The sequence below is a fragment of the Ranitomeya variabilis genome, chromosome 5, assembly GCF_051348905.1.
Source record: "Ranitomeya variabilis isolate aRanVar5 chromosome 5, aRanVar5.hap1, whole genome shotgun sequence".
Classification (NCBI taxonomy): Eukaryota; Metazoa; Chordata; class Amphibia; order Anura; family Dendrobatidae; genus Ranitomeya; species Ranitomeya variabilis.
In genome coordinates this window covers 687,104,173-687,119,346 of record NC_135236.1, presented here as the reverse complement: position 1 = coordinate 687,119,346, position 15,174 = coordinate 687,104,173, and the positions used below count along the sequence as shown (strand labels likewise).

The 15,174-nt window shown below is 43.3% G+C and overlaps 1 protein-coding gene across 4 annotated transcripts in view; it reads left to right on the top strand.

The window, feature by feature from the left end:
* The window catches only part of LOC143777149 (solute carrier organic anion transporter family member 1C1-like), a 160,714-nt gene that overhangs the window by 90,330 nt on the left and 55,210 nt on the right, over window positions 1-15,174 (top strand). For 3 of the 4 annotated variants that reach the window (XM_077267233.1, XM_077267236.1, XM_077267234.1), the window contains exon 2: window positions 14,416-14,545. In XM_077267233.1, the coding sequence (XP_077123348.1) occupies window positions 14,429-14,545 (117 nt within the window). In that variant the 5' untranslated portion in view covers window positions 14,416-14,428. Of the gene's footprint in view, window positions 1-628; window positions 726-14,415; window positions 14,546-15,174 lie in introns of those variants that run through there. The other variant, XM_077267235.1, reaches the window with a different exon arrangement.

The window sequence follows — 15,174 nt, the reverse complement described above, 5'->3', positions numbered from 1 at the left end:
GAAAGGTACATTTGAGTGAAAGAAGCAGGCCAACCACTCCACCTGCTATGTCGGCCTCACAGGTTCCTGGATCCCTCTTCTCCTCAGAGGTATCCCACAAACAGTTCTCACTGACCCCAGTAAGTATCACTCACGGTTGTCAGATCGTCCACTCCGGAGGTATCTCACAGACCACCTTCCTCTGGCTCAGACTAGCCAGCAATGCTTCCCAGGCTGTGCGATGTCCAGCAAGCAGGTTTTGGTCTGGAGCCACACATGCAGGAACACTTGTCCTTCACTGCACACAGACCACTCTGTAGTGTCCAGCGTGGACACATGGAAATCTGTCCACGCTGACAGACTCCCAAACACTCATTTTTGGAAATTGACAGAATTGCAGTGAACTCGATCTTCCAGGACTGACAACCATTACAGTTCGGCATTTGCTTTTATTAACACAAGTTACTCCCACATGCCACCCCCCCGGTAACTCATAACAGGTCTGGTCAGTGATGTGGCTATTTTTTTTCTTTTTAAATTGTAGGATCCTCAACGTCTACGATATCGTCACCCCTGGAGGTCTCAGGCAGGAGATATTACTGTCATGTTTCCTACCACTATGTTATCTACCCACAGACAGGAAACATGGCATACATATCGTTATCCCTCCTCCCGATATTAATTTGGAAGTGTTACCGTAACCGCCCAGTGATGTAAGACAACGTGTGAAATATCCAAGAGAAAAAGTATGGAAGGCAGCACTCACCAGTTTCCTCTGTGAATTAAAACCTCTTTATTTTCAATAATCTGTCCATCCATCAAGCGGTAGAGCGGTGTGTGAGGAGAGACATGCAGGGAGGCAGGAGGACGAGGCGCTCAGGTAGCTCTTCTATGGGTCCAAGCTAAAATCATGTGTGATCACTTCCTCTTGTAGGAGGTGAAGCGCAGACATTAACATACATTTACATATAAATCAACTTGGATGCAACATTACATTTAGGATCCATTTTCCCTCTCTGACTTATTATTATGACCCTCTCCTTGTACTTGACATTTTCTAATCCCGAAAATACCAATAAGTGTCGTTTGGCATTATGGCATTGCTGCATGTGTCTAACCAATCTGGGTGACCCTGATGTCATGGATAGAAAATGTCCTCTAAATCTGATGAATAATGGACAAATAATTTTTCCTATATAAAAAAAACTACAAGGGCAAAATATAACATAGACTCCATATTGTGTGCGCCATGAAATGAAGTCTTTGACATGGTGACGTATAGGACCTGCTTTGATAAATGTCCCTGTGATGTGTAGATCACACAAGGAGCAATTCCCGCAGGTAAAGTTTCCTACTGCATTATGTTTATCTGGCCAGGTGGTTTATTTCTCTGATAGAGACTTATTGTGTGTTAGGATGTCTCCTAAACTTCTGTATGAAAATCGGGGATTGCTTAATGCTGTATCCTGTAGGTCTGAATCACTGTCAATGAGATGCCAGGTGATAGCGTTTTGTATTAAGCTTGTGTTCGCATTAGGTTTAAAACTAAAAATGATTTTTTTTTTATTGATTACACTGGTCAAGGCAATTTTTTCTGGCAAAAGGTTTTAAAACCTATTTTAAGTCAATTTTGGCTGCTGATTACGAATATGATCTCCGTTTTTGGCTATCACATCAGGATTTCGAGATATTTTCAATTTTTGATGAAAATTACTCCTAATGTTTTATGATAAAACACATGATTTTCGATACTACATTTTGTATATTTTTAATCAAGGAATAACAAAGATTACAAAGTCTATGTGCAGCAAATCAAATCTACTTACAGAATTAAAGTACAAAATATAAAACACATATATATGGCACACAGATGAATGGTAAATGGCCGTTATTAGAACTTTCTTTTCTTGGCTGATCTGTGATGTCTGGCTTCTGGGTTGTCTCTCACCAAGCTCCAGCAATAGTCAGCCATCATATGTGAGTCCCACCGGCCTTGATACCGTTCTTCCATTGTTTTAATGTCCTGATGAAAACGCTCCCCTTGTTCCTCGCTCACATCCCCAAGGTTCTCTGGAAAGAAGTCCCAATGGCTGTGTAAATAGTGAATCTTGATCCTCATTCTCCATCCCAGATTCCGCAGACTCATTAGTAGCTCCTCCACAATCTCTTCATAGTTGTCGGCTTTCTTATTCCCTAGAAAATTCTGCACCACATTACACAATGCATTCCAAGCTCTTTCTTCTGTCTCATTCATTGATGTGATAACATTTGGGTCTTTCATAAGTGTTCTTATTTGAGGTCCATCAAATATTCCAGCCTTTTTCTTCTCTTCACTAAGATCAGGAAAAGTTGAACATATATAGTGAAAGCATTCTCCACTGTGATTGAGAGCTTTTAGTCCATGAGCCGGGCCAGATATCGGTACCACCCGGAGTGACTAATTTTCTTTGGTATTTTTAGGTAGATGCATGTCTGTAGTTTATTTTTTGATATGATAGCCCTTACATATACGTAGCTTATTAACCCCTTCAGCCCTAGGCCTATTTGTACCCAAGTGCCTAAGCCAATCTGACCTGTGCCACTTCATGGGCTAATAACTTTGGAACGCTTTCACCTATCCAAGCCATTCTGAGAATGTTTTCTCGTGACATATTGTACTTCACGTCAGTGCTAAATGGGAGTCAATATATTTTACCTTTCTATATAAAAAAATGCTAAATATTCTGAAATTTTGGAAAAATCGGCAATTTTTTAACTTTGAAATTCTCTGCTTTTTACAAAAATACTGATACCCCCCATAATAGTTATTAATTTACACTCCCCACATGTTTACTTCATATTGGCATCATTTTGAAAATGAAACCTTATTGTTTTACGACGTAATAGGGCTTATAGTTTTATGCGCAATTTTTCACATTTACAGCAAAACCCACTTTTCAAAGGACCAAGTCACTTCTGAAGTCACTTTAAGGGGCTTACATAACAGAAACCACCCATAAATTACCCCATTTTGCAAACTACACCCCTCAAGCTGTTCAAAACTCATTTTTAAAAACTGTTAACCCTTTAGGTGTTCCACAGGAATTTTAGCAGAATGAAGGCGAAATTTCAAAATTTCATTTTTTTTCCAGATATTACATTGTAATCCAATTTTACCTGCAACCTAGCAAGGGTTAACGGCAAACCCAAACTTGGTTACCCTAATTCTGCAGTTTATAGAAACACCCCACATGTACTCGTAAACTAAAGTATGGGCACACAGCACAGCTCAACACGGAAGGAGCGCTATGTGGTTTTTGGGTGGCGGATTCACTGGAAGAAATCTAGGGGGCCATGTCACATTTGAAGGCTGCCTGAGGTACCCCCACAGTGGAAACACCAAAAAGTGACCCTATTTTGGAAACTACACCCCCAAGGAATCTTTTAGGGGGTATAGTGACCACTTTGACCCAACCAGTGTTTCACAGTAGTTGGAAACACTTGGTTGAGAAAATGGAAAAAGTGCATTTTTTACATGAAGGTGTCATTTTAGGCTCATTTTTTTATTTTTAAGAGGTGTACCAGCAAAAAATGCACCCCACTATTTGTTCACCAATCTCTCCCGAACACAACAACACCCGATATGTTGTCGTACACTGCAGTATTGGGGAACGGCAGGCCTCGGAAGGGAAGGAGCGCCAAATGACTTTTGGAGTGCAAATTTTACTGGAAGAAATCTAGGGGGCTATGTCACATTTGAAGACACCCTGAGGTGCCCCAACACACGCACACACACTGACACATACACGTACACACTGACACATACATGGTCGAGACCATGCTGGCCCTGGTTCGAGCTTCAAGAGAAGGCAACTGGATGCTTCACCTAGGAGCAATCCGACAGATGATACCATGGTGTTTTGCCTATGACAAGGTCAACTATGCCCGATACCTAACCTATTACTATGCCACAATGTCTCGGCTGCCCATAGAACACCCAGAGGTCCATGAATACTTCATGCAAGGTGGCTTTTCGGTCCAGATCGGTAGCAAGAATCCTTTTGGACGAATTCCTGTGGACCAGACCATTGAAGAGACAATCAACAAAGACACCCAGACACCAGGGGGCACAAAAGGCTTCAGCCTCAAAGTTGGAGCTGTTTCCAGGTTCTACCTGACATCAGAGTACCGCAGTATGTACTTGAGGCAGCTGAGGGCCCTGGTAGGCCAACAATATACTGACTTCAGCCATTCAGACCTACAGGTGTCTAGGATTAGAAGAGATGAAGCCGATGTCCAATCTTTCGTTCAACTGCTGGAGACAGGTTGGGTGAACCCCTTCAACAAAGAGCATAATGGTGAACTTATCAGTTTGTCAACAGCGACTGTAGCACCACCAGATGTAGCCAAAGACCTTCAAGGGGCATACAGTATAGGAGAGGATGCATATCAAACATTCAAGGATGAGCGTTTGGGTACCGATAAGCCAACTACATTGTTTCATGACAAGATGACGAAGAACAAACTTAAAACGTTCTCTAACATCCAAATGAAGACACGCAGACAAGGTCTTGGCAAGGAGGTAATTTTGAAGGCTGACAGAAACCTATTTGGCCAGATGATACTTGTAGCTGAGAACAGAAAGCTACAAATGAGTGATGTCTTGACTCATCCCCTGGGTCCATTGCCATGGGCACTTGCCAATGGTGATGGGTCTATCCGCAAGACCAACAAGGCTGCCCTCGCAAGGGAGTTGGAGAGGAATGCTCGTCCTGCAGAAGTGATCCCCGAGCCCTCTGCAACCATCATTGATGGGATGAGCCTGGTTCAGAAACTGAAGGGAAACAATGCAACATTTGGCCAGCTAGCAGGCACAGCAATGAGTCGCGCTATCCATGAGGGTGCTAAGAGCAAGCGCATTGATATTGTCTTTGACGTCTACAAGGAGACATCCATCAAAGATACAGAAAGAGTCAACAGATATGAAGGCACAGGGATCCATTTCAAGAACATTCAACATGGGCACAACATCCAGCAGTGGAAAAAGCTTCTAAGTAGTTCCTCCAACAAGGCAAGTCTCATAAAGTTTCTGGTAGAAGAATGGAAGGCGAAACACCACAGGGAGAAGCTTGAGGAGAAGGAGCTGTATGTCACATGTGAGCAGCTCTGCTTTAAGATCACCAAAGAACAGTGGGAAGAGGCTGCTGACCTTAAGTCAAATCAAGAAGAAGCAGACACACGCCTCCTTCTCCATGCTCTTCATGCAGCAGAATCTGGTTACAAGTCGGTCATCATCACTTCGGAGGATACTGATGTCATGGTCCTGTGTCTGGGCATGTGCCACAAAATCCCATCCCACCTGTTCCAGAAATGCGGTACACAGAACCGGACAAGATTCCTGGATATCACCACTCTGAGCCGAACATTGGGAGGCAGCGTATGTGATTCATTGATTGGTATGCATGCATTTACAGGCTGTGACACCGTCAGTGCATTCGCTGGCCGTGGGAAGATGACGACACTCAAGCAGTTGAAGATGAACAAGACATACCAGGATGCCTTTCAGGAAGTTGGTCGTTCATGGGAAGTGTCTACCGAACTTTTTGAGAAGTTACAGGAAATCACCTGCCACATGTACCTGCCAACTACCCAAACAACTGAGGTAAACAGGCTCCGTTATCAGCTGTTCTGTGCCAGACGTGGAGTGGTAGAGTCAAGTCAACTCCCTCCTTGCCAGGACTGCCTTTTCATGCATGCACTGCGTGCAAACTACCAGGCTGCGATCTGGAGGAGAAGTCTGCAGAGCCAGCCATGGGTTGCAAACCCAACAGACTGCGGTTGGATGATAGATAACGACGGAAAGCTTGTTGTCAAGTGGATGCAAGGGGCACCAGCACCAGAAGCTATTATACAGCTACTGTCCTGCAAGTGTGTGCGGTCATGTGAACTTCCTCAGTGTACTTGCCTCAGCAATGGCCTGAAGTGCACAGACATGTGCAGATTACAGACATGCCAGAACAAGGGTACTGAAGACGAGCCAGTAGAACAACAGTCAGATTCAGAGTCCGATGTTGAAGATATTATGGAGTAACATATATATATATATATATATATATATATATATATATATATATATATATATATATATGCACATGACATGTTCAGTGTGTATTTACATAACTTGGATTAAATTTTGTTACAAATACTACATCTAGTCACTCCGGGTGGTACCGATATCGTCATATTTGGTTCTTGGCTCATGCTAAAATTCCTGTGGAACACCTAAAGGGTTAACAGTTTTTAAAAATGAGTTTTGAACAGCTTGAGGGGTGTAGTTTGCAAAATGGGGTAATTTATGGGTGGTTTCTGTTATGTAAGCCCCTTAAAGTGACTTCAGAAGTGACTTGGTCCTTTGAAAAGTGGGTTTTGCTGTAAATGTGAAAAATTGCGCATAAAACTATAAGCCCTATTACGTCGTAAAACAATAAGGTTTCATTTTCAAAATGATGCCAATATGAAGTAAACATGTGGGGAGTGTAAATTAATAACTATTATGGGGGGTATCAGTATTTTTGTAAAAAGCAGAGAATTTCAAAGTTAAAAAATTGCCGATTTTTCCAAAATTTCCGAATATTTAGCATTTTTTTATATAGAAAGGTAAAATATATTGACTCCCATTTAGCACTGACGTGAAGTACAATATGTCACGAGAAAACAATCTCAGAATGGCTTGGATAGGTGAAAGCGTTCCAAAGTTATTAGCCCATGAAGTGGCACAGGTCAGATTGGCTTAGGCACTTGGGTACAAATAGGCCTAGGGCTGAAGGGGTTAATAAGCTACGTATATGTAAGGGCTATCATATCAAAAAATAAACTACAGACATGCATCTACCTAAAAATACCAAAGAGAATTAGTCACTCCGCTTGGTACCGATATCGTCAAATTTGGTTCTTGGCTCATGGACTATTTGACGAACTGCTTCATCAATCCAAGTTTTATGTGTAAGGGAGGAAAGACAATGTCCTTCCTATTTACTAGAGGATCATGGATGACATTCTTATCGCCAGACGCCAAACTCTGTCGCTGAGGCCATTCAGTTTTCACCCAATGCTCTGCTGTAGCTCTACTGTCCAGTAGCACAGAAAACAAGGGTGTTATCATAACAAATGGGAATTATGCATGTTCAAAGAAAACAAAGATATTCTCACATTTATTGGGAGACTAAATGAAAACTAAATTTATCTTAGTGAACCGTATACACCGGCACTTTTCATACACTACTTATATTTATCATGGAATTCATGAAAATGGGCTATATACCTATAGCGCAAAAACGTGATGTGATAGAGAAATTATAAGATCAGATCTGAATTCAGCACCCTCAAATTAGTCTACAACTGTTCTTAAAGTCCAGGCCATTTTTTGTAGACCAGTGAATTTTCAGATTGTTTAGAGTCATTAACTTTTTTGAGTTTTTGTCTTTGTTTTTTAATTAATTCCTCTTGTGTTTTTTCTTATGCCTTATTTTGTGCTTCCTTTAAAAGAGAAGGAGAGTGTTCCCGGTTTAATAATCTATCAATTAATTCTTCTGCTTCTTTTAGAAAATGTTTGTTTTTGTTCTTCTGCATGGTATGGGGGTTTAGTGTGTTGCGGTTGTGCACTGCTGAAGTGTTACAGCAGATCAGTTGCTGTGCTGCTTTTTCTGATGTTTTTGTGTTGATAAGTCCTTGAACTATGTGGATTTTAACATCTAACAATTCTAATGAATCTTCCCTGCCCAGTGATGTAAGACAATGTGTAACGCTCGACCCTTCGTCACAACTCTACAAATATGACTTTCAGAAGTGTAGGATCCCGGGAGTTCATAAAACTACAAAACAATATCCATAACCTGAATGGGAGCTCACATCCGTCTGTTTGCAGCTCTGTGCAGTTAGGGATCCAAGGGATCCATAAACCTGTCACCTCCTGTAATCTATGGCCAGCTGGGGGCTGGGATTTGTGTCTGCGATCTATCAGATGACCAACTTTAATTGTCTGCTTGTAAGAGGGAGATGAAGGGGGTCTCAGCCACAGTTAAGGGTCATGAAATCAGACTTTGCTCCATTCAATCCATACTGCAATGTTAATATGAGAACTCCATAGATTTTACAATTATTCCAATAACACACCCACATAACACATTTAGAGCTGACATGGGAGACTATCTCCCCAGCATCCCCCCAAAGGGACAGCCCATCACCATTGCCAAGTTTGCTACCCCTTCTTGTGCTGAATGGTAAAATCGTAGTGCTGTAGAGCCAAGCTCCCCCCGCAGTAGTTTACCACTGTCACCGGCCACCCGACGAGGCTAACTGAGAGGGTTGTGGTCAGTATGGTGAAGTTGCGCCCGTATAGGTCGGGCTGTAGCTTCCGCAGGGCCCACACTATGGCGAGACACTCCTCCACAGTGGCGTAGGCCACTTCCTGGGGTAAGAGCTTGTGGCTGAGGAGCTTCACCAGATTCTCTTCCCCCTGCCCATTTTCCTGGCCGAGCACGGCACCCAGACCAAATGCATTGGCATCTGTATGAACTACAAAACATTGATTGAAGTCCGGGATTGTAGAACTGGGGAACTGGCAGGGGCAGCTTTCAGTGATGGCATTTAGCCTCCTGTAGTCCACACAGAACCGAGTTGTTGGGTCCTTTTTTTTAGGAACAGGACATCAGGCAAGGTCCACTCACTTTCGGATCACCCCCAGGCATAGCCTTTCGTCTATCTTCCTTTTCATGTACTTTTGCACCTCTAGAGAGACACGGTATGCAGGTTGGTGGACTGCGGGGGGTGACTCCCTTTTTCTACCTGGTGGTGGCTAGCTGCGTCTTCCCTGGTACACCAATGAAGATGGTCAGGCAATAGTGTAGCTTCTTGGGGGCAGATGGACGGTAACCCTGGGCTCTTCGCTCTGAGGGGACCACTCAGAGCTATGCTACTGTTGACTCTGTTATACTCTGCAGCAGAGCAGGGAGACTCTACCTCCTGGCACAGTCACCTGGCCGCTATAGGGCCCATGCTGGTACCGGACTCCTGCCCATCATCGCAACTTCAACTGTATCGCCTGGATGATGATACAGTTGAAACCAATGATGAGAGTGGAAGCATCACGTTCCCTCTCCCATCATTCCCCCTCTGCGTCTGATGTTACTGACGCAGACACTGACAGCGGGTGCAATGACGTTATTACTTGGGGCCCGCTGTTTGGAGATGTGCGGGCGCTCGGAGCAGCAGGTGAACGAGGAGGAGATGTGAGAATCGAATTAATTTCTTTTAATGGGGAGTGTATTATACTATATAGAGTCTGCCTATGGGGAGTGCATTATACAATATAGAGTCTGCCTATGGGGGTGTATTATACTATATAGAGTCTCCCTATGGGGGTGCATTATACATTATAGAGTCTGCCTATGGGGAGTGTATTATACTATATAGTCTACCTATGGGGGTGCATAGGTTATAGTCTGCCTATGGGGAGCACATTATACTATATAGAAGTATATGGGGAACACATTATACTATATAGAGTCTGCCTATGGGGAGCACATTATACTATATAGAGTCTGCCTATGGGGAGCACATACTATATAGAGTCTACCTATAGGGAGTGCATTATACTATATAGAGTCTGTCTATGGGGTGCATTATACATTATAGAGTCTGCCTATGGGGAGTATATTATACTATATAGAGTCTACCTATGGGGGTGCATTATACATTATAGAGTCTGCCTATGGGGAGCGCATTATGCTATACAGAGTCTGCCTATGGGGAGTGCATTATCCAATATAGAGTCTGCCTATGGGGAGTGCATTATGCTATGTAGAGTCTGCCTATGGTGAGTACATTATACTATATAGTCTGCCTATGGGCACAACATTATGCTATATAGAGTCCCCCCATACGGGGTGCATTATACAATAGAGTCTGCCTATAGTGGGTGCATTATACAATATAGTGTCCCCCTATAGGGGGTGCATTATACTATATAGTCTGCCTATGGGGAGTACATTATACTATATAGAGTCTGCCTATGGGGAGTATGTTATACTATATAGAGTCTGCCTATGAGGAGTGCATTATACAATGTAGAGTCTGCCTATGGGGAGTGCATTATACTATATGGAGACCTATGAGGAGTGGATTATATAATATAGAGTCTTCCAATGGGGAGTACATTATACTATATAGGGTCTGCTTATGGGGAGTGCGTTATACTATATAGAGTCTGCCTATGGGTGTGCATTATACAATATAGAGTCTGCCTATGGGGAGTGCATTATACTATATGGAGACCTATGGGGAGTGCATTATATAATATAGAACATGCTTTGTGCAAAAAGAAAAAAAAGAGCATGAACCGCACCTCTAAAAATCATACGTTGATCTAAAGCCGCTAGGCAAAAATTTGTATAACTAAACATGAAGTTTTCAGTTTAACATTCTGATCAGACTGTATGAAGGCCACTGCCACGTCATGGCAAACCTCGTAGTGGGTCCTACCGCCCTAACGGAGTGGAGCCATGTGGCGACCACCGCCAAAGCGGCAATGCACTAGCAGGGCGGACGGCCTGTTGCCCCACAGCACCCATGCTGCAAGACTGAGCCCCCATGATTCCAGACCGCGCCGCCCCACCAGCACAAAGTCACGGCAACAATGGCCGCCACACAGCACCAGCACCAAAATGAAAGGAGCACTGAGACTCACCTTCCTCCAGCTCTTCAGTGAGCAAATGGGCTAGACTCCTTACTTTCCTGCTAATTGAAATCACCTGTGCCAAATGGGAGGAGTGCTGGTCCAAAAAAGAGACTAGAACATGCTTTGTACAAAAGGAGAAAAAAGAGCATGAACCGCACCTCCAAAAATCATACGTTGATCTAAAGCCGCTAGGCAAAAATTTATTTATCTGAAGGTGCGGTTCATGCTCTTTTTTTTTGTACAAAGCTTGTTATACAATATAGAGTCTGCCTATGGGGAGTGCATTATACTATATAGAGTCTGCCTATGGAGAGTGCATTATACTATATGGAGACCTATGGGGAGTGCATTATACAATATAGAGGCTGCCTATGGGGAGTGCATTATACTATATAGAGTCTGCCTATGGAGAGTGCATTATACTATATGGAGACCTATGGGGAGTGCGTTATACTATATGGAAACCTATGGGGAGTGCATTATATAATATAGAGTCTGCCTATGAGGAGTACATTATACTATATTGAGTCCCCCTATAGGGGGTGCATTATACTATATAGAGTCTGCCTATGGAGAGTGCATTATACTATATGGAGACCTATGGACCTATGGGGAGTGCATTATACTATATGGAGACCTATGGGGAGTGCATTATATAATATAGAGTCTGCCTATGGTGGGTGCATTATACTACATTGAGTCCCCCTATAGGGGGTGCATTTTACAATAGAGTCTGCCTATGGTGGGTGCATCATACAATATAGAGTCCGCCTAACGGGGGTGCATTATACTATATAGAGTCTGCCTATGGTGAGTACAATATACTATATAGAGTCTGTGGGGGCCTCCTCCACAAATAAAAAAAACCCCAAAACTGTGTTGAGTGCCTCATTCTTCCCCTATGCTGCCACGTCCACGTCCTCCTGCAATTGGACCTATTCATCGTGGTTCTAGATTCTTACGTTGTATTTCTGCTCTGCTTATAGTAGGGACAGGACGCAGCTGTAGTGAGCTCTCTTTGCGTGTGCGTAGTTTTACACAAACAGTATCTATGTGTACTCGGCACCCATCTCTGTGATAGTACTGCGCATACCCAAAACTTTTGAGAGTCTCCAACTGATTCAGGGGAGTGATGTGTAAACATATTTTTCTACTCTTGGGCAACCATGTCTGTGATAGTACTGTGCCAAAAGGCGCCTGTGTGTATTCTTGACCCCTGGGAGTAGTTTGCTAAAAGCTGCTGTGTGCACTCTGTGTCCCTGCCTGTGGGGCACTGTGGGCCATGGTCTGGGGTGAAATTTGTTATCTGCCTCTATGGGGGGAACATGCTCTGTGGGTGCAATTTTTAACTGGACGGCTGGTAGTAAGCCTCACTGTGGACCCCCAGCTCGATCCAGCTCTCCATTGGCGGCATTGGTAACATACCCTACTGGAGCGGACATTTTGGAGCCGTGGGGGTCCTCTGCCTCATTTTTAACCTGACTGGCAGTAGCTATCCTCAGCCTCTGTGGGCGCACTGGGAAATGTCTGCTACTCATTTACTTCTTCTTTTTCCAATGATTGCTCTGGTGACAGAACCCCTTTACGTCATTTCCCTACCCTCATTTGTTTGCAGGACAATTGTCCGGCTCGAACCCCCATCTAGCTCCCTTTGCAGCCCCCCAGCCCTGACTATGACCACTTGACAGCCATTTTAAAGCCCTGAGGTTCGGGTGCACATTGACTTCTATAGGGGTCGGGTCCAGGGTCAGGTTTGAGATGAAGTTTGGACCTGAACACAACGTTTTACTGTCTGTTCGATGAACCTGAACATCCATGGGTCCGCTCACTTCTAATGGAGATACAACTGTATGTAGCCATGAAGTTCTATGTCACTGTATTAGAGAGGGAAAATAAAAGTCAGGTTTATTTCTTCCTATAAAATTGCTAAAAAATAATGAAAATCAGTTACAATGATGTCATTTTTGCTGCACTTTAAAACGTAAAAGTAAACACATCAGCAAACAGACATATTTGTAATTGTACCAACCTGCGTAGCACAGCGATCAGATTTATCACGGTGATTGTTAGATGGCGGAAAAATAGCTTCATTGATTTATTTCCCTCATTAAAACCAAGAAAAAATGTAATAAAAATGTAACTCTGAGGTCGCGTTCACACGTAGCGTAGATGCTGCTTTTTTGATGCTGCTTTTTTGATGCTGCTTTTTTGATGCATTTTCACTGGTATTTTTTCCATTCTGGTAGAGAGGTGAAGACACAGTTTTAATGCTTTTTAAATTGCAGAAAACCCTTGATTCTTCTTTTAAAAAATGCAACATGTGCTTTTTCAGCCTATGTTTATAGAAGCCTATAGAGAAAAAAGCATGAAAACCGCAGAGTCCAGCAGCGTCTTCAGACGCGGAGTTTTCATGGAATCACCTCCACTTTGCTTCACCATTCAGCCCATGTTCACATGTAGGAGAAATGCTGCATTTTTTCAGCTTCTTTTTTTGTACAGAAATTCTGCAGAGTTTAACTGTCCGAGCAAAGTGGATGTGATTTTTGGAGACCTGCGCCCCTTGTGGTGAACGGTGCAGTATTGGAGCTTTTTTCTCCCTCTTGTCTTATATGTAGAGCCTAAAAAACACATTTTAAAAATATTAAATTTTTAAGAACAGAATCAAAGCTTTTTTATCATGTAAAAAACACTTTTCTAAGTGTTTATTACATGAGAAGTTTAAAAAATAGAAAAGTGTAAATCACTTAAATCCCCCTATCCGCAACTGTATCATAAAGAAATAATAATAAGCAGCACACATAGATAAAAAATGTTATAAACCAGATGCTGAAAAGAAGAAACCAATGGTAGCGGCAGAGCTGCAGGTTATCAACGTCCAAGGTGCCCCGAAATACAGCAATCGGTCCTGGATATCAGCGCCGGCCACAGTCCAGACCTCACACTGCTCCACTGACGGGACAAAACGTTGTCTTGCTCAGAAAACAGCGGCAAACACAACTTCTCTCTTCTACAAGTTAACAAATTTGTTTCATTGCTAAAATAATGTAAAAAACTAATTCTCCACGTTTAGTGTCCGTGTGACCCACTGAGCGGAGAATCGTAAAAACGAAACCTGAACGACAGGAAAGAATTACAGCTTTCTCGTAACTTCACCAGCTTGGAGATATTTCACTAGTGTCCACGACCTGATCCCATCGGGATCCCTGCGGCTCTCGCCACACGGCGGCCGGAGACACGTGGCGCCGAGGTATTCCGACATGGCATCCAGCGCTCTGCTATGGCGTCTTCTGACTCTGAGCCACAAATGGTCACAACCCAGCAGCTTCATTTACAGAAAAATCAGCGGTGGGAAATAGTCACAAGACGGTGAGTCACAGACAAGGTGTCCAATGGTTCATCCTGAGACTTTTCAGAGAACTACATTCGTCCTGCAGCCAGAGCCAAATGCTTGGTCATCCCCCGAACCCAGCAAGATGCCATCATCACCCTTAATGGAGGCAGGCGGAATAAGAGGAAGAGACTTATGCCGCCATACAGGGGTCACAAGAGGTTAGGGGGCCATCTCCACCTCCAAAGCTGATGGAATTGTGTATTGGGACGGGCTATTGGATTGCAGAGGGCCCATATCGTGTCCTTCCATCTGTGTGCCCACTGTAATAACATTATAATAGTTTGGTCTTGATAGGCAGGTTATTGATTCCACATTTACTGCTGTCATTTAGGATAATTGTATAAATGGCGGCAGAGAAAGAGATCAGCGAACTCAACAATCTGAACATCGGCGCACCCAAAAATGATGGGGTCATCCCAGCCCCCCAGAAGAAGGGGGCGTCCTGCTGCTCTTCACTAAAGGTAACACCATTTGCATGTCTGGGTACTACCGGTGGGTGATGGACAGAATGGACCCTCTTAAGAATCAGACTTTACCCCGGGTCCAGCTGGATATTTGCAGAAGATAAGAGTATTGAACACAGAGCGGTGAAGGGTCAATTCTTCAAAAGAGCAATTCTCTCAGCCAAAGTCACTATTTACAAACAGGGTAATAGAGCGATGGACAAAAAATAGAGAGAAAATTCAAACCCCAGAATCCTACACATCCTCCTACAGATGTCCTACGCCCCCCTACACATGTGCTAAACCCCTATAGATGTCCTACACCTCCAGCAGATGTACAACACCTTCCTTCAGAGGTCATACATCATACTACAGGGATCATACATCCCCCTACAGATGTCCTACACCTCCTGCAGATGTCGTACACTCTCCTACAGAGGTCCTACGTTCTCCTACAGATGTACTACACCTTCCTACAGAGGTCATACATCCTTCTACAGATGTCATACACTCTCCTACAGATGTTCTACGTCTTCCTACATATAAATCCTACAACGAAAACTACGGAGTATAAAAACCCATCAGATTATAAAAATATTGAATTTTATTGGAGAACACATCAACATCAGTAACAACAAATATAAAAA